General features: G+C 50.0%; 2 protein-coding genes across 2 annotated transcripts; one reads left to right on the top strand and one right to left on the bottom strand.

The window, feature by feature from the left end:
- Positions 1–307: 307 nt before the first annotated feature.
- Positions 308–6,586, top strand: LOC137665866 (solute carrier family 22 member 13-like). The gene is made up of 10 exons (XM_068405326.1): positions 308–679; positions 1,954–2,057; positions 2,397–2,551; positions 3,126–3,294; positions 3,667–3,787; positions 4,407–4,501; positions 4,811–5,025; positions 5,510–5,618; positions 5,772–5,982; positions 6,491–6,586. Exons 1-10 carry the CDS (start codon positions 308–310, stop codon positions 6,584–6,586), a joined length of 1,647 nt encoding a protein of 548 aa, XP_068261427.1.
- Positions 6,587–10,800: 4,214 nt separating this feature from the next.
- Positions 10,801–17,056, bottom strand: LOC137666045 (solute carrier family 22 member 13-like). The gene is made up of 10 exons (XM_068405626.1): positions 16,667–17,056; positions 15,383–15,486; positions 14,443–14,597; positions 14,157–14,325; positions 13,665–13,785; positions 12,992–13,086; positions 12,266–12,480; positions 11,324–11,432; positions 11,005–11,214; positions 10,801–10,894 (listed from the first exon to the last, which is right to left on the bottom strand). The coding sequence occupies exons 1-10, from the start codon at positions 17,036–17,038 to the stop codon at positions 10,801–10,803; spliced, it is 1,644 nt and encodes a 547-aa protein (XP_068261727.1). The 5' UTR covers positions 17,039–17,056.
- Between the last annotated feature and the right edge of the window lie 9,805 nt (positions 17,057–26,861).

Below are 26,861 nucleotides of genomic sequence, written 5' to 3'. Positions count from 1 at the left end.
GAGAAGAGTCTTTTCCCCCGTCAATGCCCCCTGGCCCTGGCAGAGGGGGTGACCCAGGTTGCCTGAAACAGGGGCCCTTCTTCTTCAGCCAGCAGCAGACATCGTATGTTTGAGAGTGGCACAGGGATGATTAATATATTACACGGTGTACTTGGGACACGTAAAACATCAGGCATTAAGTCTATCCTGACTTTACGTATTTGTGGTGGTTGCTCATGACTGCAGAGCTTATCTTAGGTTTAAACATTAATTGCAGCCCTCTGGAAAGTCTTGTCCCAGCACTGTCTTGTTCCAGACGCAGCTGCCAATGTCAGACGTCGGGGAAATTCTGAAAGCGGTTGGTGATTTTGGGCCGTTTCAGCAGTGGCTGGTGCTGATCACCTTGTTTCCATGCCTCAGTGTGGCTTTCCACCAGTTTTGCCAACTTTTTATGGTTGCACACGTGCCACATCACTGTGACACCAGCTGGATCCGCAACATCAGCCCCAACCTGACTGAGGAAGAGCAGCTGAACCTCACCCTGCCCCGGGACGCAGACGGGGAGTACGAGCAGTGCTCCATGTACTCACCGGTCGACTGGGACCTCAGCTCCATCGTGGCGTATGGCCTGAATGCCACGGAGAAGTGCAGCAGTGGCTGGGTGTACCCCTCAGGACAACCGCCATCCCTGCTGACCGAGGTCTGTAATCGCCTTTTGATGTGCCGGGGATGTGGAAGGGAAGGGATGGGCATATTCTGTCCTGCAGTTTGGTAAGCCAGTGCCAGCTGTGGTGCAGTCAGGCTGAGCTTTACACCAGGCACTGGGGCCCTTGGCTCCATCACACAGATATGGCAGCTGTAACGCTTGGGAGGTTGTTGCAGGAAGACCATGAAGTAGATGCTTGTCCCTGTGCACAGCTTAGTGCTTCAGACACCCTGACCAGAGGAAGGAAACAGGGCTCAGCGCTTGGTTTTCGCCAGGGGAGGTTCAGGTTGGACATTAGGAAGAATTTCTTTTCAGAAAGGGTCATTAGACATTGGAATGGGCTGCCCAGGGAGGTGGTGGTGTCACCATCTCTGGATGTGTTCAAGAAAAGACTGGACATGGCACTTAGTGCCATGGTCTAGTTGCCATGGTGGTGTCAGGGCAATGGTTGGACTCGATGATCCCAGAGGTCTCTTCCAACCTGACTGATTCTGTGATTCTGTTTCTGCTCTCTCGCATGGTGCGGAACTGTCAGGGCGAGTGGCTGTGGGGTGTCTGCCTCGGGGTCTCAGCATGGTGACTCCAGCTCAGGGTTGTCGCAAACAGCTCGAGTTCCTCACTGCTCCTCGCTCTGTGCGGAGGTACCAGGTTTGATGAGGAGAGGAGAGCTTGCAAAGCCACAGATGTAGTTGATTGTCACCAAGAGCTCCAGGAGCACCAGCAATGCTCCAGAGAGCAGTGCTGAACTTCTCCCAGTGCTTTCTGACCTCTCTGTATTTCCTATACATGCTCTTTCCCATGTGACTCTTTCTATAGATGCTCTCTGGACGCTGGCAGTTGCAGAACATCTCTTTAACAGGAACTGCTTGGCCCAGGAATCAGTGTTGCACTCATCCTTTTTCCTCTGGGAGGGAAGGCATTCTAGGAGGGTGCAAGCTGCTGGGACTTCTGTCCTGCTTTAAGCAAAATATGCCAATCAAGAAGCTGCCCTGAGGGTTCCTGGGCTTGGGGGGGATTCCTGCAGGTCCCTGTGCTTGGGACAGGGGCACCACTGAGTGCCCCATGGGCTTGTCCCACCACTAAGTTGTGTGCTATGTGCACACCATGGAGACTTGCATTCTTGGCGGTGGATTCTCTGCTCCCAGGGGCTGGAGCAAGAGCTTGGGAACCCAACTCCTGGGTCCACCATAGACCAGAAGGGCTATCCCACCCTCCGAAAGCAGCTGGAGCCTGTTGAGAGCAAAAGCAGCTGTGTTTCCTTCCTCCAGTTTGACCTGGTGTGCGACAGGAAGAACCTGAACGACATCTCCCAGTCCGTCTACATGCTGGGGCTTTTCCTAGGAACCGTGATCTTTGGGCCACTAAGTGACAGGTGAGGAGAGACAACCGCCCTTCTGGGGTCTGTGCAAAGCTGGCAGTGCGCAGAGCGGCATGCTGCTTCCAGCCTGGCTGGGCACTGTGTGTCATCACCGCTCCTCACTAACAGGGGCCCTGACCACTCAGGTCCCGTGAGGACATGGCCAGATGAGGGGTGGAGGGAAGAAGAGCACAGTGTGTGCTCAGGGTGCTTCACCTGTCAACCCAGAGCCTAGTCTGAGCCTTATCACCCTCAAGAGAGGGCAATACAATCACTGTGTATCCTGCCTGGGCTCTTCTTCATCTCCACGGGGTCTCTCTAGATACCGACTGTGTCTTCACTCTTTCTCCACAGGATCGGTCGCCGGCCAGTTGTTCTGATCTCCGTCTTTCTCCAGGGCTTGTTTGGTGTAGGAATTGCCTTTGTGCCTCATTTCTATGTGTACATGGCCTTCAGATGTGTTGTGGGGGCTTCAGTGACAGGCATCTCTATGACGATACTGGCCTTAGGTGAGTAGGACGCCCTTGCCCTGAGGCAGACAGACGGGGCCTCACGAGATGCAATAGGAAAGGTCTGTAAAGAAATAAAAATCATCATGTATGACTTGAAAAACACCAGGGTGAGGACAGGCCTTGCTCTGCACTGCCCTTTGGCACTTTGGCATCTCTCCAGCCCTGAGTGAGAGTCACAGGAAACATCTCTCCCATGCCAGTGCTCAGAGGAGGGCAACGGGACAGTCCCCCAGCTCAGGAGGTCAGTGCAGGGAAAGAGCCCCATGGCTCTGTGACATGATGGATTTGGACCCAACTCTGCCCCAGTGAGGGGCTCTGTGGATGCTGACTGGAGAGAGGTAACATACCTGAGCTTCATGTCCTCTTGCAGAGGACCAGGACACCCTAATGATAAGGAGAGCTGATGCATCTAATGAAACACTGGTGACTTCATGTCTGACTGATGCCAGAGCTCTGACTGCTGGCCTCCTCTCCTAACCTCCTGGAGAGCTCTTCTCCAGGGGAAACACCCTGCTTGTGTCAGGGGAAACCATTTTCATGGATGACTCTGAACCTTCATTCTTCTTCTCAGCTACAGAATGGGTTGGTGTCTCCTCCCGGCCAGAGGCAGTCCTTTTTTCTCACTGCTGTTTCGCCATCGGACAGATCCTTTTGGCTGGCTTGAGTTATGGTATTCGCAACTGGAGGCTGCTGGAGATCGCAGGATCTGCTCCAATATTTGCCTTTTTCTTCTGCATCCAGTAAGTGGGATGTGGGTAGAGGTCCTTGCAAACATGACGGCAGTGGGTGTGAGGGGTGGCAGTGAGGAGGCAGCAGCTCAGGAGCAGGCTGGGTCTTTCCCATTATAGTGCAGATGCTGGAGGGGCTTCTGCAGAGCTCAGCACATCTTCCTGGGGCACTGGACTCCTGAGAGCAGCAGCTGCTTTGCTTCAGGTCCTCAAATGTGGCCTTTGGGGCCTAAATGTAGGCCTGGAAAACCTGACCAGAGGAGATATTTAGATCCATCCATCAGATGTAATGCCCATGGTTTGCTGGATGTGGTCGCAAGCAGCTGGGCTGTGGGGAAACTCAGCAGGTCACAGCAGCATCTCCTGATTTCACCTCCTTGGCAGGGTGCTACCAGAATCGGCTCGGTGGCTGGTGACAAAGGGCAGAATAGAAGAAGCTAAGAAGGTCCTTCAGAAGGCAGCAGCCACCAACAAGCGCACCATCCCACCAGGACTCCTTGAGCAGGTACCTGCAAGGGCATGCAGAACTGCTTGTTGTCTTCAGAGACTTTTCTCTGTGTTTGGGTTTGTAACAGCCATTGGAGCCACGTTCATCTGACAAACGTCTTTCCATGCCTGCTGGGAATGATTTGGGCATGGCCTGTGGGTGACTCCAGCTTCAGCTGTGTTGTACAGAGACAAGGTCAGGGAAGAGGCACAGCTTCTGCTGAGGCTCAGCCTGGAGCTTTCTGGAGTCCACCTTGGGATATGGAAAGGACCCAAATGCTTCCCTGGCTTTTCTTCTGTGAGGATTGCAGGAGTGTTGAGGATGAGCACGAGGTCTCTGTTTAGTCTGTGGTTTTCCATGCATAAATGCCTCAAGGGTGGTTACCTCCTTGCCCATCCCAAAGTCCCTACATTGCGGAAATGTCCATGTTGAGGAACCTCTTAGTCACCAAACTACTGCATTGGGCACCTAGAGCACAGGCACAGGAGCCCAGCCCCACTGGGCTGCCTTCCTTCCCAGAGCAGTATGGGGTCACAAGCCTGTCCCGCTGAGGCTTTCCTTTGAGCGCAGCTGGAAAAGGAGCCAGCCATGGGTTTCCTTTGCCTGGTTTGATTCTTTGTCTTTCTATGTTTTGAAGTTGACGCCTGAGAAACAGACCAAGTCTGGAAGTGCTCTGGATCTCTTTCGGAAGAAGCACCTCCAGAAGGTGACTTTAATCATGTCATGTACCTGGTAAGTCATTCTCCTCTTTCCAAACTTCTAGGTGAAGAAAAGAAGGGATTGATGGTTAGTCATAACTGTAAATTCGCCTCCTCGTTTTTGGGTGTTATTGATAGATGTTTTGTTTCTGGCTATTCAAGATGCTATGTGGTTTGTGGGAATGGTTAGAGCCATTCCAGCTTTGGCAGTCCTGTGGTATTGGTCTGGTTTTATGGCCCCTTGGAAATGCTGTGGTTTGGTGAAAATGTTCTCATTGGAGATCAATATTGTCTATGCTCATGGCCAATAGATATGCTCAGTGTCACCCTGCCCCGCTTTCAGGTTTGTGAACAGCCTTGTCTACTATGGGCTGAGTCTGAACGTGACAAATTTTGGTCTGGACATCTACCTGACACAACTTGCGTTTGGAGCAGTGGAAATCCCAGCCCGTGTTGGTTGTATCTTCACGCTGCAGTGGTTCGGGAGGAGGAAAACCCAGGCTGTTCTCCTGCTGCTGAGTGGCCTAGTGTGTCTGATCATTGCTGGCATCCCTGAAGGTGAACAAACTCTTCCCATCCTGAGAGGACAAGCTCTGGGACAAGGAGGCACAGAGCCCCAACCCTTCCCTTGCTGATGTAGGTCCTGTCCTCCTAACCAGGCTAGCTCACATCTCTCAGGGCTTGAGCTGACCCTGGTGCCAAGACCACAAGGGACTTGGTCAACTCCCGAAGGCCCATTCTGATCAGCAAACCTTTCCCTGCTGATTGCGATAGGAGAGGGTAGAGCTGAGCCTGGTAGGCCACCTATTAGCAGAGTTGTCCTCTAGGAAAACTAATATGTGGGAAGGTGAGATGATGGCTACAAAGTGCACTGAAGGTGGCCCCAAGGCCAGAGCTCCTCCTCGGTCACGTTCAGGGACTGTTCAGATGTGATGGCTCCCTGCAGGAGACACAGTTGTCACCGTGCGTCCCCAGCCTCCGTCCCCAAGCATTGCTAGGCCCTCCCTCATCCCACAGCGACAGTCTCTTCTCCTCCCTTCAGACCAGCCTGTGGCAACCACTGTCCTGGCCATCACCGGCAAGTTTACTGCCTCAGCCTCCTTCTCCACCTCCTATGTCTACACCGCAGAGCTCTTCCCCACAGTCGTCAGGTGAGGTCTCCCCATGCATTGCAGCTTCGCTTTGCCATGGTTGATGGCAGTGGTGGGGCAAGAGCCTGGTTGTCCCCATGGCTGCACTTGGTCCCATGGTGGCCCAGGGGGCCAAGCCCTGCCCATGCCTCCCACTGCCCCTTGCTCCCCCAGGCAGACTGGCGTGGGGCTGTGCTTGATGTCGGCACGGGTGGCGGGCATCATGGCCCCTCTGATCCACCTCCTGGGCCAGTACCACCGGGCCATCCCCATGGCCATCTTCGGGAGTGCCCCCATGGTGGGGGGACTGCTCTGTGTCCTGCTGCCCGAGACCCGTGGCACCGACCTGCTGGATGACACAGGGGGCAGCTGCCCCCCAGCTGAGGTGGGTGCCCCGCGGTGCCCGTGGTGCCTCTTGGGCAGGGACATGGGGTGCCTCTGCTGTGGGAGGTCATCAGCATTGCGTGGGCTGGGGGTTTCTTCAAGGGCTTACAGTGGCAGGAACGCAGGGAGCGGGGTGGCCCCACTGCAGAGGGAGGAGAGGAGGCCCCATAACCTTGCCCATGTGGTCATCTCTTCGTTCCTGTCCTTGGAATGGAAAGACTACAGGAGTGGCCAGTGCTTCTCTTGGCTTCCCACCTGTCCTTACACCAGCGAAGGGCATGTGGCCACGTCCTCTGGCTTTCAGCCTTGCATAGCTCCCAGCACCCCATTGCCCATGGGACAGGGTAGAATTGCACCCAACTTTTGTTGGGAGAAGGGTGTCCAAGGAGGCCCAGAGGATGGGTGGTGAATGGGAAGCCAGGTTGCTAAAGGCTGCTTTTCTCAAACAAGGCTGCCATCAGCTCATTGTGGGTCCTTCTTTGCTTTTAAATTCTTTTCCCTTTCATTAGGTCTGTGAAAATGCCAACAGCAGCTCTGAAAATGAACACGTGAAAGCAAAAGATGGTGGCCAAGACAATGAGTACACAAAGACCACTCAGTTCTAGCTGGGGCTGAAGGCAACCTAGTGCTGTGCCAGCACAGAGGACAGGCGGGGTCTCTATTTGCAGGACACCATCACCTCTCAAGCGGTCACTGGCAATTCTTGGTTTCCCTTTTCTTTTTTCCCTTCTTGTATCTCCCTCTATAACGTCCCCAAGCGCTGCATGCTGTCTCTGGTGTTCAACAGTGCTCTTGCTGGAGAAAATCTGATGTTTTTCATTTAAGGAAAAAAAGAAAGAAATCAGAAACCAGGATGGAGGCAACATTTTCTCTTCCTTTTTCCTGTCCTGTCTCCAGGAACATGAGACTGTAAACTTTGTCCAAGTGAGACACCTCCTAGAGCATTGAATAGACTTGCATCAGAGTACTGTACTCACCAAAGAGAAAGCCAGAGCAGATGCAGCACTGAAAACAATCTCACACTCGCAAGAAGGAGTGATTTCTCTTGACTGTCTAGCATGATCTTCTCATCCTCTCTTAAAAACACTCCTTTTTATTTTTTTTTTCATTTGAGGTGCTCAGCTGAGAAAAAAAAAGATGTGATGGAAGAAACAGCAAGCAGTGAGCAGGGATGCTCACAAACAGGCAGCAGAATTATTGCCTTAGTGCTGGTGGCTTTGAATTAAAGCATGTCATGATAGGACAGGAGGACATAGCCTCAAGCTTCGACAGGGGAGGTTCAGGTTGGACATTAGGAAGAATTTCTTCTCAGAAAGGGTCATTAGACATTGGGATGGGCTGCCCTGGGAGGTGGTGGAGTCACCATCTCTGGATGTGTTTAAGAAAAGACTGAACATGGCACTTAGTGCCATGGTCTAGTTGCCATGGTGGTGTCAGGGCAATGGTTGGACTCGATGATCCCAGAGGTCTCTTCCAACCTGATTGATTCTGTGATTCTGTGATGCTTTGTGCACAGAAAATTGTGCTGTCGGGCTGTGGTGCAGGACCACATTAATTTGTCTGTTCCAGGAAACTGAGAGATGTTGTGGCAGCTGGTCTCTTAGAGGAAAGTGCAAATCTTCCTGGGAACTATCAAGTCTATTCTCTGTTCTAGTTTATTCGTTCTTGCTGTATCCATTTCTGTCTTTAGAAGAATTAGGACCACTTTTGTCTTTCACTATGAAGAAAAAAGATGTACTTTTCCTGTGCTTCCCCTCCTCTTCTCTCCTGTCCCTCAAGATGACTTTCTTTTACCACTGTCTTGGTACAGATGAAGCCCAGAAGTTATACAGTGGTGGTGTTCCAGCTTTGTCTGTATACAGCCCAAAGGCTGTTTTCTGGTAGTGTCAAGAAGCTTTTAAAGCAGAATTTATCTCCTCTCTCTGTTGTCATGCCTGCATGGATCAAAGTACCCCATGGATATGCAGTTTGATGAAGACAGAGTTTTGGATAATATCAGTGACATGTGACAATGCCCCGCCAGGAAGGGCTGCCTGTGGTGCCATCTTCTCTCTGGAACTGCTTTTCAAAGGATTTGCTGTGGTGCTCTTGTTCAGTGGCCCTGAGTATAGAGGAGCTCAGTCCTTTGCCCGAGGGCGCTCTTGGCAAAGCCTGGCGCTGCCTCCTTCGGGCTTTTGTGGAAAATAAGGCATTGAGGGTAAAGGCTGAGGGAAGGGCTTGGAGCAAAATGCACAGATATTGAGTGAACCACGGCTCCTTCTGGGAATTCTGCTCTGAGACTCTCTGTTTCAGCTCACTTCATAAATAAAAGTGTCCAAACACATCTGATGTACTTCTACTTCGATTTCATTCCTTCCTCCAGCAGGCTGAAGATCCACTTCACCTGCTCTTCTCTAGACCACTGCACCTGGTTAGTTTGAAGACCACTGGATGGTACACTTTTGACTGAAGAACACCTGAAGAGCTTGGCTCATGGTGTTTTGCCCAGCTCAGCAGAAATGGGAATACGTCCAATGATTTTGCTGTGCCTTAATGTCACTACTAGCTGGGCCACACATGGTCTTGCATTGTAATAAATAGAGCTCACAGTAGAGTCAAGCAAGGTGTGGTGGAATAGCATGTGAGGATGCAAACGCACTTTTGCAAGCATATAATGGGATGTTTTGGGCTCTCATCACGATGAGGCTGTGGGCAAAGGGCAAAAAGTGCCTCAGGTGACCTAAAGGCTTAACTAACAGAAAGAGGATGACCCCATAGCCAAGGGGAGGGAGACAAATGGCTGAAGAGAAGGTGAGGACAAAATGGGGTAGCAAGGTTTAGCTGGGAGGAGTAGATGCAAGACCTTAATAGAGTGTCTTACCAAGCTGTGACTGGAGGGCCAGTCATGGGAAGGTGCCGAAGGTGGCCATGGTGAGCAAATGCCAGGGACACTGGGAAGGGTTTACTAAGGCATATCGATTAATGTCCAAGACTTCTTCAGGCCCTCCTATATCAGACATGGGAGCAAGGCTGGGCTCCTGCACTTACACCCTCACTTATGCCTGTCTGTGTTCAGGTCAGAACCTCTTGACCTCCATTTCCCCTTTGGAGGAGACCCAGGTTCATGTATCGGAACATCCCCACTGCCGAGGAAGCTAGTCAGGAAGTGCCAGAGGTATCTAAGGGATGGAGGGGCAGCAGAGCCTGGCCTGGCCCTGTTCCCCGAGGTGAGGAGCTATGGGGTGAAGCAACTCCTGTTGCCAGAGGAGCCCCACAGAGACCACTGAGACAATCAGCACATCCTCAGTGTCAGTGACACCAACAAACTGTGCTGCAACCCTGACTTCTGGCTGTGGGGCAGGGGTGTCAGGATCCTGGACCTTGCCCTTTGACTAGAGGATATCATCCTCTCCTTCCTCCCAACCTCATGCTGGGAAGGCCCCTGGTCCATGAACAGAGCAAAGCTTGCAGAAAGGGACCCAGCAGGGAAAGGCTGAGGAGGTGAGGAGAAGCAGCACTAATGCTGCTGTCATGGCTCTGTGCAATGAGTCAGTGCCAAAGCCCAGATCCTGCAAATGCCCTGCCCCATCTCCAGCCATTGCCAGGTCTCTTGTGACACTGGGGAGATTTTGTACACCAAAGCCAACACACAAAATGAATATCACCTCCAGGCATGTCTGGCCCAGACTTGGGACACTCCAGCCTTCAAAACACCATTTACTACAGCACAAAGCAATTGGAAACAAAAGGATGCTACAAATCTGAGTGACCAGCCTTCTTCTTCGACCAAGACTTGTGCTGTGGTTTGAGGAGGTAGCTTCACGAAAGGGCGCCAAATACATTCTCTGCTTGCAAACAAGTAGGGTAGGAGAGGAGGCCACCCTTCTCTTTCTTTTGTGTGACAGTAGATGACATTAAAATGTTGTGGCTGAGCTAGCAGCAGCCAGCCAAGGTCACTGTTAAGGGCTGAGCTGTGACTGGGGAAAGCTGTCCAGATGCTCACTCAGTTTAGCTGACATTGAACTGCAGCGTACACCACACAATCCAGGAAGCTTCCACAGCTGCTAGTAGAGAAAATAAATACAGATTGTTCATCAGAAGACTTGAAAAAAACAAAAAGTCCTAGTTGAACTCAGTCATTCTGCTTTAACACTCTGTTTCTGCATTGTTGGTGGCTGATGGAAACCAAACACGTTTCCATCTGCGTGTTAAATTACAGGCTTACAATTTCTGTGTAGAAAACACTCCAGAGCCAATAGCAGTTACAAAGGCCAACTGTGAAACAGTAGGGAAAAAAAAAAGAAATCAACACCATTTATTATTCACATATTGCATTACAAGTGTCTCTTATCAAACTCAGAGTATAATTTATATTATTCATGTAGAAACTCAAATTCAACACCACATAGAAAGAAAAGCTAAATACGTGTGTGACAGGGATTCAGTGACATCCTGATCAGACGTCGAGGCCTGGACCGACGAGCAGGCTGTCGACCCAAGCGGTTAGTGCAGGAGGGACACAGCCCGGCGCCCGCTTGCCCAGTACTACCGCTCTGCTGGCGATTCTTTATTGCTGTGAAACACGACAGGGATGGTTCCACGGGTACCAGTTTGCAAAGGACTGGGAAACACGTCGGGAGGACTTGCACAGCCAGGGATAACAGACTGGGTTTCAGGAACAGTTCGAAGTGCATCTTTTCCAAACCAGGGGATCTCCTCTCCCTCTGACCATGAAAGTTTTTTTGATATTCTGAAAGACCAGTTTTCCAGACAGCAATGCCTCATGGGTCTGCTTTAAGAAAGATTGGATCAGACTAGATCGTTGGTATATGCCTGTCCATCACTCGCTCTCCGAGGATCTGTAGACGTCCTTCTTCAAGTCTACTCCATCCTCTGTGATGTCTCTCGTGGACAAAATTTCTGGTCTCCTGCTGCTGAAGGCAAGAGGGATGATACTGTTTCCTGGTTTCTGACATATTTCTCTTTGCCTAAATTTGCACCTTTGGATTTTTTTTACCTCAAATTCAGAGCTCCAGGTACCCACCTCAGCTGGGGAGAGGCTGCCCCCGTGTCATCCACCAGGTCGGTGCCGCGGGTCTCAGGCAGCAGGACACAGAGCAGCCCCCCCACCACAGGGGCGCACCCAAAGATGGCCATGGGGATGGCCCGGTGGTACTGCTCCAGGAGGTGGATCAGAGGGGCTATGATGCCTGCCACCCGTGCTGACATCGAGCACAGCCCCACGCCAGTCTGCCTGGGGGAGGAAGGGGCAGTGGGAGGCATGGACGGGGCTCAGCATGCCCAGCTCCACCACTACCACAAGTCACGGCAGAGGGAAGCTGCGATGCATGAGGAGACCTTACCTGACGACCGTGGGGAAGAGCTCTGCGGTGTAGACATAGGAGGTGGAGAAGGAGGCCGTGGCTGTAAACTTGCCGATGATGGCCAGGACTGTGGTCGCTATGGGCTGGTCTGAGGGAAAGAGGAGAGACTGCTGCTGTGACCTCCCTGGAGAAGGTTCGGTCGGAACCAAAGGTCTCTGCAGTGGAATTTCTTGGGACAGCCCTTTCTAATGGACTTACCAAGCAAATCTACCACCCAGCTCATTGGAAATCATTCCTAGAGCACCCTTTCCTGGAAAATACCCTCTGGGCAACTGGCAAAGACAACATAGATTTCTCCTGAGGCCTTGGACATTTCCTAAATCTGCAGCTGGAGTGAGCCACTGAGCCACTGCAGGTCTACAGGGAGTGCTCGGTTGGAAATACCACATCCATGAGCTTGAAAGCATCATGCAGCCCCTCTCTTTCCTTCAGCCTTACTCACAGCACTAGCACAGCAGCAGGGGTGCAGGTATGGACTGCGGCAATGGGTAGGCAGAAACAGATAAGGGGGGGAGGTATTTGCTTTTCTTGTTCATCTCAAGAAGGGAGACATGGTGGCTTTTAAAATACCTCTTCTGCTACACCTTTCTGAGAGGAGATGGTAGTGCCTAGTAGGTGGAGGTGTCTAGTAGGTGGAGGTGATGGTGTCTAGTGGGTGGTGATGTGTAATGGACACTGCCTGCCAAGGGCCAGGAGCTGTGGAAGGACCAGGCACAGCTCTGAAGGAGAAGAAAGTAATGCAGAGAGAAAGCCAGCACACTGGGAGTGCAGCCCCTTGGGCTGTGGCACTTGAGGCAGCTCAGCCCCCGAGAGCAAGTGTGGGTCTGCGGGCAGCCGGGCTGGGAGGATGGGTCTGAACCAGGATAGAGCTGACTGGGGCTCTGACCAGCTGTGCTCTTGGGTTGGGAAGAGGTTCTTCACCTTCAGGGATGCCAGTGATGACGAGACACATCAGGCCCGACAGCAGCAGGAGAAAGCCCTGGGTTTTCCTCCTCCCAAACCACTGCAGCAGGAAAATGCAGCAAATTCGAGCTGGCAACTCCACTGCCCCAAAGGCAAGCTGCGTCAGGTAGATGTCCAGACCAAAACTTGTCACGTTAAGGCTCAGCCCATAGTAGACAAGGCTGTCTGCAAACCTGAAATTCAAGTAAAGTGGAACAGAACATGTAACCACATGGGTTTTCCAGGGGTTTATCCTCAAATATTAGGGTGATTAGACCACACACAACTTATTTAAACTCCCAGCAATCTCTGTTTTGCTTCTAGTGAAATTGTCCACCTGTGACAATTCTGTGGGACGTAGTTACATGAGATAAAGCAGTATGGATCCCCATATGGTCAGCAACTTTTAGACTGTACCCAAAACTTTTACGGGGGCACAAAACTACCCCAAGGCCCAGGGATTGCCAAAAGCTGGAATTACTCCAGCCTTTCTCACAAAACCCACAGCATCTTGAATAATCAACTTCTCCCCATGTTCTGACAAGGTAGATCTGGTCCAGTATGGGGAAACAGAAAGATATCAGATGAACACATAGAGATAAACATGATTGCAAAAATAACATGAAGTGAATTTATAGTTCTTGTCAACCTGCAATCTCTTCTTCACCTAGAAGTTTGGAAAGAGGGGACCAGGGGATCTCTTACCAGGCACACGACATGATTAAAGTAATCTTCTGGAGGTGCTTCTTCCGAAAGAGATCCAGAGCACTTCCAGACTTGGTCTGTTTCTCAGGTGTCAACTTCAAAACATAGAAAGACAAAGAATCAAACCAGGCAAAGGAAACCCAGCGGGACAGGCTTGTGACCCCATACTGCTCTTGGAAGGAAGGCAGCCCAGTGGGGCTGGGCTCCTGTGCCTGTGCTCTGGGTGCCCAATGCAGTAGTTTGGTGACTAAGAGGTTCCTCAACATGGACATTTCCGCAATGTAGGGACTTTGGGATGGGCAAGGAGGTAACCACCCTTGAGGCATTTATGCATGGAAAACCACAGACTAAACAGAGACCTCGTGCTCATCCTCAACACTCCTGCAATCCTCACAGAAGAAAAGCCAGGGAAGCATTTGGGTCCTTTCCATATCCCAAGGTGGACTCCAGAAAGCTCCAGGCTGAGCCTCAGCAGAAGCTGTGCCTCTTCCCTGACCTTGTCTTTGTACAACACAGCTGAAGCTGGAGTCACCCACAGGCCATGCCCAAATCATTCCCAGCAGGCATGGAAAGACGTTTGTCAGATGAACGTGGCTCCAATGGCTGTTACAAACCCAAACACAGAGAAAAGTCTCTGAAGACAACAAGCAGTTCTGCATGCCCTTGCAGGTACCTGCTCAAGGAGTCCTGGTGGGATGGTGCGCTTGTTGATGGCTGCTGCCTTCTGAAGAACCTTCTTAGCTTCTTCTATTCTGCCCTTTGTCACCAGCCACCGAGCCGATTCTGGTAGCACCCTGCCAAGGAGGTGAAATCAGGAGATGCTGCTGTGACCTGCTGAGTTTCCCCACAGCCCAGCTGCTTGCGACCACATCCAGCAAACCATGGGCATTACATCTGATGGATGGGTCTAAATATCTCCCCCGGTCAGTTTTTCCAGGCCTACATTTAGGCCCCAAAGGCCACATTTGAGGACCTGAAGCAAAGCAGCTGCTGCTCTCAGGAGTCCAGTGCCCCAGGAAGATGTGCTGAGCTCTGCAGAAGCCCCTCCAGCATCTGCACTATAATGGGAAAGACCCAGCCTGCTCCTGAGCTGCTGCCTCCTCACTGCCGCCCCTCATACCCACTGCTGTCATGTTTGCAAGGACTCTGCCCTGCTCCTGGTTACCAGATGTAGAAGAAAAGGGCGAACATTGGAGCAGATCCTGCAATCTCCAGCAGCCTCCAGTTGCGAATACCGTAACTCAAGCCAGCCAAAAGGATCTGTCCGATGGCGATACAGCAGTGAGAAATAAGCACTGCCTTTGGCCGGGAGGAGACACCAACCCATTCTGTAGCTGAGAAGAAGAATGAAGGTTCAGGGTCACCCTTTTCAAAACATGCAGGACTATCTTTTTTTATGGCATCTTGTGAGACCACGTCTGTCTACCTCAGGGCAAGGGCATCCTACTCACCTAAGGCCAAGGTAGCAATCATAATTCCTGACACCGAAGCCCCCACGACACATCTGAAGGCCATGTACACATAGAAATGGGGCACAAAGGCAATTCCTACACCAAACAAGCCGTGCAGGAGGATTGTGATCAGAAGGATTGGCCGACGGCCTATCCTGTGGAGGAAAAGGGAAGACATAGTTGGTACCTAGAGAGACCCCATGGGGATGGGGAAGAGCCCAGGTGGGATACAAAGTGATTTGAGAACCATTCACACCAGAGGAGATTTGACACCCCTGTGAACAAAGCTCCTCTATACACCCCAGGAAGCAACTGGCAGGAAAAGCAGTAGCTCCACTTTTGGCCCATGGCTGTGCTAGCAGAGGCAAAAAGAGATGCTGCTAAAAGAACCAGCCCTTGAAGGGCCCCATGTCCCCTCTCTTGAGAGCAGTGAGGATCAGACTGTAATGGACTGTAGTGCTGGTTCCCCTGTGAGACACCCTGTGCACATGATGTGCCCTTCTCCCTTCCGTGTTCCTTGTGTGACCGTGTCCTTTAGGGAGCTGAGGACTTTGGTCCGGGTCACCATGAGCAGAGTAGGGCCACAGGAAAGAGGGACGCATGGTCTGCTTAACACAGCTGAAGTTGTGTCCAACTTTGTGCCCAAATGTAGGTTTCTGGGATTCCTGGAGACACCCTTGGGTAGCTGAGACACTAGTTGGGGCTAAACCTGTGATCCCTGAAGGACCCCTCCCCATAAGACTGTATCTGCTTCCCTCTCTGTTCAACGCTCAGACATCTACAGACATGTCGGGTGGCCCCAGATGCCCTTGCTCAGGCAAAGGGATCGAGTCCTGTGGAGGGAGTATTTCATGCTTAGTGCATGGACATCCTGAACTCTCAGCTGGGCCATCCCTGGGTGCTCAACAATAGCTCTGGGAAGGTGACTGTGTTTCCTCACCTGTCACTTAGTGGCCCAAAGATCACGGCTCCTAGGAGAAGCCCCAGCATGTAGATGGACTGGGAGATGTCGTTCAGGTCCTTCCTGTCACACACCAGGTCAAACTGGAGGAAGGAAACACAGACACTTTTGTTCTTGACAGACCTCAGCTGCTTTCTGAGGGTGGGCAGCCCTTCTGGTCCTTGGCGGACCCAGGAACTGAGTGCCCGAGCTCTTACTGCAGCCCCTGGGAATGCGAGTCTCCGTGGTGTGCACATAGGACACAAGTCAGAGATGAGAGAGACGTACGAGGTACTCAGCCTGCCTTTTCATCATGGTGCACATCTCCCGAGTACTGGGACCTGCAGGACTCCCCTGCAGCCCAGGCATCACCGAGGGGGCCTCCTGATTGGCAAGTTTTGCTTAAGGTGGGACCTTGGGACAAGAGTCTTAGCATCTTGGTTCTCTGGCTGCAAAGGCAGGACAGGGAGGAAGGAGAGCACTGTTTTCTCAGGTAAAGGAGGACTGGCGTAGGAGTGGGAAGGGATGCAGCAGCTGCTGAGGAGCCTTTAGAGAAGCTGGCTATGAAATGAGCAGAGTGCCCTAGGAACCCCAAGGAGCCTTTGCAAATGCCAGAGGCTGGACTCACTCGCTCCTCTGGTTTCAGCTCAGAGGAAGATATTGGTGAGAAAGTGCTGGAGGTGGGAGTGAGGAAAGGAGGGGTGGAGGGAGGAAGAAGGAAGGAATGAGGGAAGGTGAGAGAGGAATAAAAGTCCAGAGAGGGACAAGCTGGGGATGCTGAGAGATAGAGCCTTTGCTCAACTGCATTGCTCATGGGATGTCTTGTTGCAGCCTGAAGGTCTCTGGAGGACCCAGAAATAGCAACGACAAGCCCTTGGAAGGTAAATGTCTTTCACAGAGAAGGTGATGTGAGGAGAACCAGGATGAAGAATAAGGGAAACTGTGGCAGGGAGACCCAAAATGTCCCTCCAGGCAAGACACAACATGGGTTCAAGGGCCTGGATATTGGAAAGGGGAGGGATAGTGGGCAGAGCATGTGCTGGACTCACCACCCCCCCCATCTCTGCCTGAGGCACCCCTGGGCATCTACTTCATGGTCTTCCTGCAACAACCTCCCAAGCGTTACAGCTGCCATATCTGTGTGATGGAGCCAAGGGCCCCAGTGCCTGGTGTAAATCTCAGCCTGACTGCACCACAGCTGGCACTGGCTTACCAAACTGCAGGACAGAATATGCCCATCCCTTCCCTTCCACATCCCCAGCACATCAAAAGGCAATTACAGACCTCGGTCAGCAGGGATGGCGGTTGTCCTGAGGGGTACACCCAGCCACTGCTGCACTTCTCCGTGGCGTTCAGGCCGTACGCCACGATGGAGCCGAGGTCCCAGTCGACCGGTGAGTACATGGAGCACTGCTCGTACTCCCCGTCCGCGTCCCGGGGCAGGGTGAGGTTCAGCTGCTCTTCCTCGGTCAAGTTGGGGCCGATGGCACGGATCCAGCTGGTGTCACAGTGATGTGGCACATCCACAACCATGAACACTTGGCCAATCATTTGGAAAGGATTAAGAAATAGTGGAAGGGAGAGGAACAGTATCAGCAATTTCTGATATAGCCCAAACTCTCCCAGAGCACTTATAAGATCTCCAAACTCAGTCATGGCGACTGCCTCTATGGCCAGGCTGCACTAGGGCACGTTGCTTAAATAGGCAAATATTAATGTTTAAACTATATGAGCACTAAAGCCCTAATCAGGTGTGATAAAATGAGCACTTGTATCAGCATGTTCATCCGTTACGATGATATACTGTAATCCTCACGGGTGTACTTTGTCACCGGCATTCCCTTCCCTGTTCTTGGGCCCAGAACAAAGGTGCCCAGAGCATTGCCACTCTTGGGGACAGCATGTAGACAACTTGTCTTGTCCCAGCCTGGAGTGTCTCCCCAGGCCTGCTGAAGGCAACTGTGCTGCAGCACAAGGTTTTTGTCTGAGACATGAAGCTGTGACTCTGCAAATATGGGCTCATTTTCCTAAGTGTGGTGAAGCAAACAGAGTAAAATTGCTGCTCTCATTAATGGCTTAATTGATATATAGCCCACCCTGGAGACTATAGGAAAGAGAAGCAGAAAAGCACTTCTCCTCTGGACCAGGTAATATGGCTGGTAGTCAAGTAGACTTGGTCTTCACAGCTGTGTCCCAAGCTGTCGGTTTTCATTTGCCCCATGTAGAAACTCTGGTTAGTCATAAACCTAGATCTAAGCTACAGTGTCTTGGGGAGAATCCTAAAATAGATTTGGCTTAGGGAGTACCCTTAAGAAAAACACAGCACGTTATGAACACAGACACACAGAGCACACAGGATTTGGGGATAAGAAATGACACCAGCTTGGATTTGCCAAGTTCTGTTGTCGCCTGAAAAGTAAATTGACCTGATTTCTCCTGCATGTCTGAACTGAGAGGTTTGCATCTTTATTCCTGGAAACTGGAAAGCCGGATTGCCCTCTGTGTATGCCATTGGTGTGTAATTTGGCAAAGGTCTCCTGGCTGCTTTCACCAGAGCGATAAGGACAGGTCACTAGACACTGACCTGCTAACTTCATGTCTCCTCTCAAATTCTTTGTCTTTCACTCTCAACCCAGATAGTATGTCTGAGCCTCCAGCAAAGTTACTGAAGGATCACACAAGCCTGGGTTGGTGTTTCATGGGTGGGTATGGCACTGGTGTGCATATGGAAGTGGGAAGAGAGGTAGAAGATGATAGGATCTTAAAACAACACCCCCTAAGCTGGGGGAGGAGAGAGAGGTCATCCTGGTTAATGCTGTTGGGAGTAAAGGAAGAGAGGAGTAAATGTTACTTAGAGTGGTGTAAATTCACACCAGCGATGTGCATGTATCACGTGCATGCACCACACAGCCAAACATATCACTGGGCTCTGGATCCACAGCCTTGGATGGGAGGACTTGCTATTACTGAGAGACATGCCTTGAACAGGAGGGTGAGATAAGCAACCTCCAGAGGTTCCTTTTACCTTAAATCCACCTCTAGCCATGTCATGGGATGACTTGGCCAAGGAGATCCACTGTGATTGAGTTATTTTGACCCTGTCCTGCTGAACAGGGAGTAGGTGCCTTTCCCATCAGTGTGCAACAAGCTGAAGTCTTCAAGCTTACCATGTTGTGTGTGGCTCATGGTCTTCCCTCCTGCTCCTCAGCCACCAGCATCTCCTCTGGCAAAGAGGTCAGATTTTGACTATAAAAACTCCCTGGGGGCAACCCAGACATGACTGGAATCTCACACACTAATGCAGATGTGACTTCTTGAGGCTGTTCTTCCTAACGTCACCAGACAGGCTCTTCTGAAGCCCTGGGAAAGCTTCAGTCCCTTGTAAACTCTGTCACCCTAAGATGATGTTTCTCATAGAAAGACATTGTTCTTGTGACTGTCGTCATCATCTGGGGCTGAGTGGGTCAATTCTGCATGATGGAGATCTCTCAGGGGCAAAAGCTGGGTCAGCCCTGTAAACCTCTGTTTCCTGGAGCCCCACTGCTAGAGTTTCTGTGCTTATTTCTCTCTGTCTGATGATTTTGCCCAGGTGGATTACTAATGCTTGCAAAGCCTCTTGAAGATGGAAAAGCTTCTATCAGAGGGCATGAGAAATAGCAGTTCTCAGGGAAGACCTGGAATGGACAACTGGAAAGCCTGTACATCCGTGTATAAATGTCAAGGACTAGAGGAAGGGAGAGGGAGCATCCAAGAGAGTAGTTCAGAAAGAGAAACCATTGCCTGGAGAGGAAGGCTGGTGTGAGCAGTAGGGCATTGATGCACTAATTCAAGGACTTGGCTTTTCTCTTACACAGCTTTGAACATTGGGAGTGACTGTGGTTGGAGACCCATTTGGACACCTATATGTTGGGGTGAATTGCGGCCAGAACGGATTCGTACCCACCAGCTGTTGTGCTCCTGCATTTTCCCTCTTCCTCTTAGTGCGGGCAGGGAGAGGTCAGGTTTATGGGTGTCATGTCCTAGTGACAACTTGGTCTGGGGTGTCACTCAGAGCATCTCTGACACAGGTAACAAGCCACCCCCTTCCCACTGCTTCAGTGAAAGGTGTTTGATCCCTGCAAGCCTTTAGGTCTCATTTCTCCATCTCTAAACACAGCTCGACCAGATTTCAGGCAGGGCTGTGCGATGGCAGCACCTCTGTCCCAAGCCTCTTGCCTCATCCCAAGGTGAGACTGACTTCAGCATCTAATGAGTCATGTACCTTTCAAGGACATCTGTCTTTTCCCTGATTCATGTTGACTGAACAGTCTCCCTGCGCAGAGCACTGACATACTGCTTTGCAGCAGATGCAGTCATTAAGCAGCTTTATTCCTCCAGCAGATCTGACAAAGCCAGAGTTATTTTGGCACTGGTGAGGCAGGGAGGTTGTTTTTTTATTTTTAATTTAAAAAAATAATTATTTTAACATCATCATCTTTTTTTTTTTTTTTTTTTTTTTTACAGACAGCTGATTAAAACAGGTGAAGTGATATGCTCCAGGATCCTTTTCGTAACACACGTGTTATTGCTTTGACTCTCTAATGTTTCTGGTGAGTTTGTTTATCATTAGTATAATTGTTAACTCCTACAGCATTTCTGTTATGGCAACAAAGGGCAGTCAGGGAGGGTCAGAGTGCAACTGCACAGGGAGAGCGAAGGTAGCAACATCCCCACTCCCCAAGACTTCAAGAGACCTGGGTTCCCTTTCCTCCTGTGCCCTTCTGACCGGGAGACCTTGGCAAGGTCATTTCACTTACCTTTGGTCATCATCATACAATGAGGCTAATGATGGTGACCTCCTCTGTGAAGCAATTTTGCAGTCTACTGAAGGAAAAATATAACGAGGGGAGCGAGATATCACTATTATTAAGTGTAGGCAAGCCATATGGTGAAAAGGTGGATGATGTTTTGGGTTGGATTCATCTCTGGATGTCTAAATGTGGTTGTCTATATGTTAAACAGGTACCTAAGGTTGCATTGTAGTTAGGGGAGATGGATCGACACAGTTAATTGTGTCCAGAGAGCTGTTAGCATTTCGAATGCAGTTGTGTGTTTTAGGGTGGGTTGAATCACTCCCCTAGCTATACTTAACTAATTCTCTGTTGACCCTGATGTGGGCTTAAGCACCTGGTTTACATTGAAACACTAATTTGCAGACACCTAAACCTAATTTGGAGACAAATCTTCATCCTGCCCCACTCAGCTTTGCCTCATTTGAATTTCTAGTTCATGATTACTTTATTGCTCCTGGCTGCTTGCTGGTTGGACCTCTTCAGAGGTCTATCTCCCCTCAGCCATGCAGACAGTGACCATGCAGACATCCTCTGAGGGACCTAGGTAGTAGATCGTGCAGAAGATCCCCTCTGCAGAAGACCCCTGGGTGCAGAGAATGGGGTGCTGGTTGGTATCTCCTTGGAGGTTCCTCACAGTGAGGCCAGTTCTTGTAATGTTCTTTTTCAGGAACTGAGCACTGACCCACTATGACCAGAATAGGGACTTAAATTTAGCTCCTTAAGCCATTAATAAATCAGCCTGTGCACAACTGAATTTGTCTCATGCCAGAGAAGTTGAGGATTTCTAAACTGATTTAATGAATCAATTTTTGTCCCATATCAGCTAACTTGTGCTGCCGGGGTGGGTGCTTTTTTTAATCTTCTTTTTTTTTTTCAACTATATAAAGAACTCCTGGTCTGAAAGGCCATCATTTAACACATTCAGGTCTGCAGAAGAGACACTTTTGTAATCTTCAACTCCTGATGTTTTTCTGCTCCTGTTCATTTTTTCAGGAGCCTCCTGTCCCATTTCTGTTGTATCAACATCAAAAGGATCAAAGACACCCTGATTAAAGGTTTCAGAAGCATGGCTAGTGAATGCATACATTGGGGGAAAATTGTCTTCTTGCATAGAGAGATGCTTGTTTGCTGAGCCTTCAGCACTGAGACCCAATCCAAATGTATCTTCTGCAGCCTTTGGAGCCTGGCACTGTGGATCCAACTGCTGCAGCAGTGCGCAGCTCTGAATCCCTTCTGGGTCTCTAATATTAATCTCATCCTGTCCAGCAAGAAGCGAGAGACTGGAGGTGTCCCACTGCACTAGTGGGGCATTTGTTTCCGCTGGGATTTCCTGGCATAATTCTGAAGGATTTGGATCAAAGCTAGGTGGAGTTTCTACCTCTGAATTTTGAAAATCTGAATTTGGGGTTTTACTTGTTATGCTGGGAAAATCTTGTCCTCCAGAAAACAACAAGTTATTGTCCTCCAGAAAATCCAGGTTGTCTAACTGAAGCTCAGCTTCCTCGGGTAACTTTTCTGAATTGCCTGGTGAAAAAAATATCCCATCCTCTATCACTGTGTCCTGGACATCCAGACTCAATAGGTTCTGAATTTCTAGTACATAAGCATCATGATGATTTCCTTCCCCAATGAGATTTTTGCTGTTATCATCAGCAGCTGGCATAAGCTCTGGAGGACGATGTAGAGGGTTTGTTCCACCTTCTGAGCTAACTGCAGCTTCTTTCCGATTGTCCTGTGCTGGCATGAGAGAGGGCCAAGAGCTGTCCTGTTGCTGCTGAACCTGACTGACTAAATCCAGCTGGCCATGAATGTCAAGTTCAGTTCTCTCATGTTTATCATCGCATGAAATGCTTGTGCCAGGAGCTAACAACAGGATGTCGGTCTCCTTGCCGTCAGTAGAGTCTGAGAAGCCTTCAGAGCTCCCCTGGATATGTTTAGGGAAGACCTCCATCTTTCCTGGCTGTGGCAGCTGATCATTCTTGGAGGCCTTTTGTTTTGCTTGGCTGGAGGAGCCCTGGGGCTTTTCTGGCCTGATGTCAATATTTGTTTGCTCTGAGGATCTTGCAGACTTTTCTTGTTGTCTCTGCTGCTTCTCTGAGGAGTAACCAAACAAAGTGACAAGGGCTGACTGGGGCTTAGTGGGTTTCCTTTGGGTTGTTGTTTCCTTCTTGGGCGTGCTGCCTTTGTCTCCAGAACCAAAAAACGTAGTGAAGGGGTTTTTCCCAAGCCTGAAACCTTTACCTAACATCTCTCTGCAGGCTTGACTGCTTCTGGTCTCTTTGCTCTGGGCACCAGGCCTTGACGTACGCATAATGCTTTCCCCTGGGAGTTTCAGATCCACTTTTTCTTTACCCATTGGATGACCTTTGGATTTGCCCGAGGATATATTCTGTTTGGAAGAGTCTAATGTCTTGGCTGGTTGCTCAGAAATGTTAAAGATGTTTCCACTAAGAATTTCTCTGGGATCCTTTGAGCTGGAGTTGTTGACTTCATCATGTGAGGGCCAAGTGGCACAGATTCCTTTCAGAGGTGTGTCTGCTGATATTGGAGAATCCTTGTCAGGTGATTTTATATCATGGCTCAAAATATCCTCATGAGGGTTAGTTACCAGTGGGCCACATGTGCCCTGAGGTTCTGTTTCCTGTAGAAAGGACACATTGTGGTCATCTGCCTTATCTGGCAAACCAGGTGAAGAGACTCTGCTCTTTTCTGCTTTGTTTTCCTGAGATATATACTCAGGACTGGGCTCTTCCTGAAACCTTGACGGACTTATTGGTTTCACTTCTTTTGTCTTCTCAGATTCTGCCCCTTTGCTCTCAATTCCACGCAAATTATTTGTGCTGGATGGCTGCATATTTTCCCTGAAAGCTACTGGTATCTGTCTCTCAGGAAACTCATCAGTGTTTGCCTTTGATTTCTCATTCATCAGCTCAGCGATCTCAGGTGATACACTCAGCCCTCCTGCCTCTGGGGAGCCAGAAGATACATGAGGGGTCCTTGACACACCGTACAGGCAATGGGCTTCTTCAGCTTCATTTTCAGGGGTATCAACACCCTCAGCTCCACATTTTAGCTCCACACTTGTGATGTTTCTGGTTTCAGGCTCTTCTGGCACACAGATGGGCTGTGGGCTGTTCATTCTCTCTCCAAGATGATGCTTGTCTCCTGTGATAGCTGGGGTGGCTATGGTCAGTTCAGGCTTGTCATCTGTCATTGCAGGCATTGTGCCTCCTTCGTTGGGTGTGCTTAGAGATCCACAGACCTTGTTTTCCTTCACTGGAAGCTCTGCAGCAGAGAGGATGCAGCCCTCTGTGCCCCCCAGGTACATCCATTTGGTAGGTTTAGTGCTTTGACATGTGGCATGGTGGACAGCAAGTGAACCATGAGGCAGGGGTTTCACAGGCTCCAGGACTAGAGGGGAGGAGGCAGAGGCAGGTCCTCTCTTCAGCTGGGCTTTGCCCTGCTGGATTGCAGCCACTCGCTGGGACACCTTGCCCCCTCGCTTCTCTTCGGGCATGTCCCTGTCCCCAATCTTTTCACTGTCTCTCTGTTCTCTGGTCTTGGGCCAGGAACACGCTTGCTCTCTTTCCTTGGTATAGGTGACACCAGGTAAGAAGCTTCTCTTCTTCACTGGTACCTCCACTGCTGATTTTTTCTCCTGACCCCTGATCATCATCCTGCCTGCCCTGCTGTCCACAGCCTGGTAGGTTTGTTGGCTCAGTGCAGGCTTTTTCCAGGAACACGCTCCCTTTCCAGCTTTTCCATCTACAGCCAAGACTGTTTCTGAAGGTGGCCAGCCCATTCTGAACTTGTTCCCTATGAGGACAGACCTGCTGTTCAGCTCTTGCCTGTGCTCAGCCAGCCTCAAGCTGCACTGTGCATTGAAGGATGTGGGTTTCTCTCTTATTTCAGTCTTCTTTTTGGCCCTATTATACCAGTCCTGGGGCTGTGGTCCTCTGTCTACCATCGCCACTAGCTGAACATGATGGTCTCCTAGCCGATGCTCCAGCCTTTCCATCTCACTTCTGCTTTTAGCTCCAGCCATCTGCTTGTAGTGGACTTGGCAGTAAAACACCCCATGGAGGGCAGCATAGTTTTGCAAGCTGGAAAACACACATTGACATAGCTGTTAGCGGCTGCGTGGGAGGGAAGGATTAACAGTAGCGCTGATGGGCAGGTTTTCAGCAAAACTGTTTTTCAGTGGAAACTATTGGGGAAGGGAGGGGGTTTGAAGAATGAAACCTTTCAAAAGTAGTGTTGGTTTTCTGAGGATATGTTTGATTTTTCTTTCAAAAACCAAAACACGTGAAAAATTAAACATTTCCTTGCAATACCTCCGGGAGCTGTAGTCCAGGTTATGTGCAATCCCTTTCTCATTTATGGGTCAGGCTTCACACCAGCACTTCATCTCTCGCCCTGTATGCACAGCATGGACCATACGGGTAAAACTGCACAGGGCTCCCATGATACAACAACTGCATGATGGGAGAATGTGTCTGTACAGCTGGGATGGCAAGGAGCCTCGCAGAAAAGGACCGGGGTGTCTCGGTGACTGACAAGCTGAAAACAAGCCAGCAGTGTGTGTGCCTTTGTGACGGAGAAGCCAACTACATCCTAGGCTCCATTAGCAAGAGCCCAGCCAGCCTGTCAAGAGATGTGACCGTTCCTCTGCATTTGGCACTTGTAGGACCACATGTGGAGTACTTTGTCCAGTTTTGGGCCCCTCAGTGCAAGAAAGCCATTGACAAACTGAAAGAAGTCCAGCAAAGGGCCACCAAGGTGGTCAGGAGCCTGGAACATGTGTCATCTGAGGAGAGGCTGAGAGCTGGGTTAGCTAGGTCTTATAAAGAGAAGGTTAAGAGGGAAGAACTCATTGCTGTATGTGTCTATTTTATGGGAGGTTATAGAGAAGACAGGGCTGGAGTGTTCTCAGAGGTGGACAGTGACAGGATGAGAGGCAATGAGAGCTAGTTGTAACATGGGAAATTGTGATGAGATGTAAGAAAAAACCTTTTCATTGGTGGTCAGATCTTGAAAGAGGGGGCCCAACAGAGATGCTGTGGAATCTCCATCCTTGGAGCCGTTCATACCTCTCCTGGACATTTTCCTGAGCTACCTGCCCTCCTTGGACCCACAGGAGGCTGGGTGGAGACTTCCAGAGGTACCTTCCAACCTATCTGACTCCATGAACACATGAGGCACCCAAATGACTCCTCCAATTAAATTCTGTATCAACATTCCCAAATTGTAAATATTTCTTGTATTTATTTTCAGCTCATTGCACCACCATGCAGATTCCTGATCCACAGGTGTCTACAAGCTCGAGATGAGCAGTCTTCAGAATCTTGTGATGGAGAGGCAGATTGTATCAGGGAAACTACCTTTCTCATTTCCTGAAGTCTGCCCTGTTGGAATTACCCTTGGACTATTGTGATGGAAACTACTTGGACATCCCTTAAAAATAAATGCACCTGGGTCCTACCACTCACCTCAGCTTCCTTCCACAGACTTGGCAGCAGAAACATGAGCGGTGCACACAGACTTTGTCAGCGACAACACGCTCCATAGAGTAGACAGGCTGCAGGCATGAGGCACACACTTCTTTCAACATGGGCTGAAGAAGAAGGAGAAACTGTTAAATAACTCTGAATCATGACCACATGGAAATGTGTCTGCAAGCTAATTTGCTGGATCTTCTTGTGTTGGATTTTCTTGTTGATGTTTTTTTACAGATCTGTTGTGAGAGTTCACATTCCTGTCTGACTCAATTTACTTGTCATCTTGGATATTAATTTTCAGTCAGGACAGAAAGACAAGACACCCTTGGACCCCCAATGAGAGAAATTACTCATTTGATTGAAAACAAATGATTCACTCAGTTGAATCATTTGAAAGCCTTGAGTGAGGTAAGAAACATTGTTCAGAGGCTCTGACTCAAAAACTCTGGCTGGACAACTCCTGAAATCACTGATATCATATGGCTGCTCGTACAGACCACATAGTCCAAACCCTAAAAAGGCAGCACATCTCAGCATTAAAGCTTCCACAGCTCCATAAACCTGGTGGTTTACCCCAGCATGTTTACTCTGTGGACTGTATTTTATGCCATGACCTGGTTCCTCAAACACCACTTTATGTGAAGATCCCAGAGAATCTCTCTGGAAAACATTGCCAACACCAGCTATTTTATTAGTGCAGAAAGAAAGGGAGTAAAGAAGCTTGGTCATCAGCCTAGCTGCAGAAATAACTCTAGGTTGTCTGCATGATCAAGTAATTCAGAGGATGCTGGTGGCAAAGTGGATATCTTTGTGCACTCCTTTTCACTGTGGTACGAAGCAGAGGCTCAGCTTACCTGGTGAGTCTATCTGCAAGTCAAGTCTGTCCAAAGCCCCAGAAGGAGCGCAGCTGAGCCTAACCTAACTGACTGACCAGGTCAGTGCTCTGAGTACTGGTACTCCCTCACATGAGGACATCTCTGCCTCTTTGTTGGGGATAATTTGCCACAGTTTGATTTGATAGAGTTTTGCTGGTGCTCTCTGATGCCTCCGGCTTTTAGTTCAGTATGTTCTCACCCCGGTTTGCAGTGTTGTCAGCTCAGAGAAATGGCAAGTTTATGTTCTGCTCTTATGTGGAGTGGGCTGGTGGCC

Source organism: Nyctibius grandis, chromosome 7 (genome assembly GCF_013368605.1).
Source record: "Nyctibius grandis isolate bNycGra1 chromosome 7, bNycGra1.pri, whole genome shotgun sequence".
Taxonomy (NCBI): domain Eukaryota; kingdom Metazoa; phylum Chordata; class Aves; order Nyctibiiformes; family Nyctibiidae; genus Nyctibius; species Nyctibius grandis.
This window is presented reverse-complemented; position numbering and strand designations above follow the sequence as displayed.

Bases quoted from the DNA above. Each gene is read 5' to 3' on its own strand.
- LOC137666045 (XM_068405626.1), bottom strand. From the start codon at position 17,038: ATGACTGAGTTTGGAGATCTTATAAGTGCTCTGGGAGAGTTTGGGCTA. The intron at 14,598-15,382 runs GTGAGGAAACAC...TTTCCTCCACAG, and splicing joins TTTGGGCCACTAAGTGACAG to GATAGGCCGTCGGCCAATCC. The intron at 13,087-13,664 runs GTACCTGCAAGG...TATGTTTTGAAG, and splicing joins CACCAGGACTCCTTGAGCAG to TTGACACCTGAGAAACAGAC.
- LOC137665866 (XM_068405326.1), top strand. From the start codon at position 308: ATGTCAGACGTCGGGGAAATTCTGAAAGCGGTTGGTGATTTTGGGCCG. The intron at 4,502-4,810 runs GTAAGTCATTCT...CCCCGCTTTCAG, and splicing joins TTAATCATGTCATGTACCTG to GTTTGTGAACAGCCTTGTCT. The intron at 5,983-6,490 runs GTGGGTGCCCCG...CCCTTTCATTAG, and splicing joins GCAGCTGCCCCCCAGCTGAG to GTCTGTGAAAATGCCAACAG.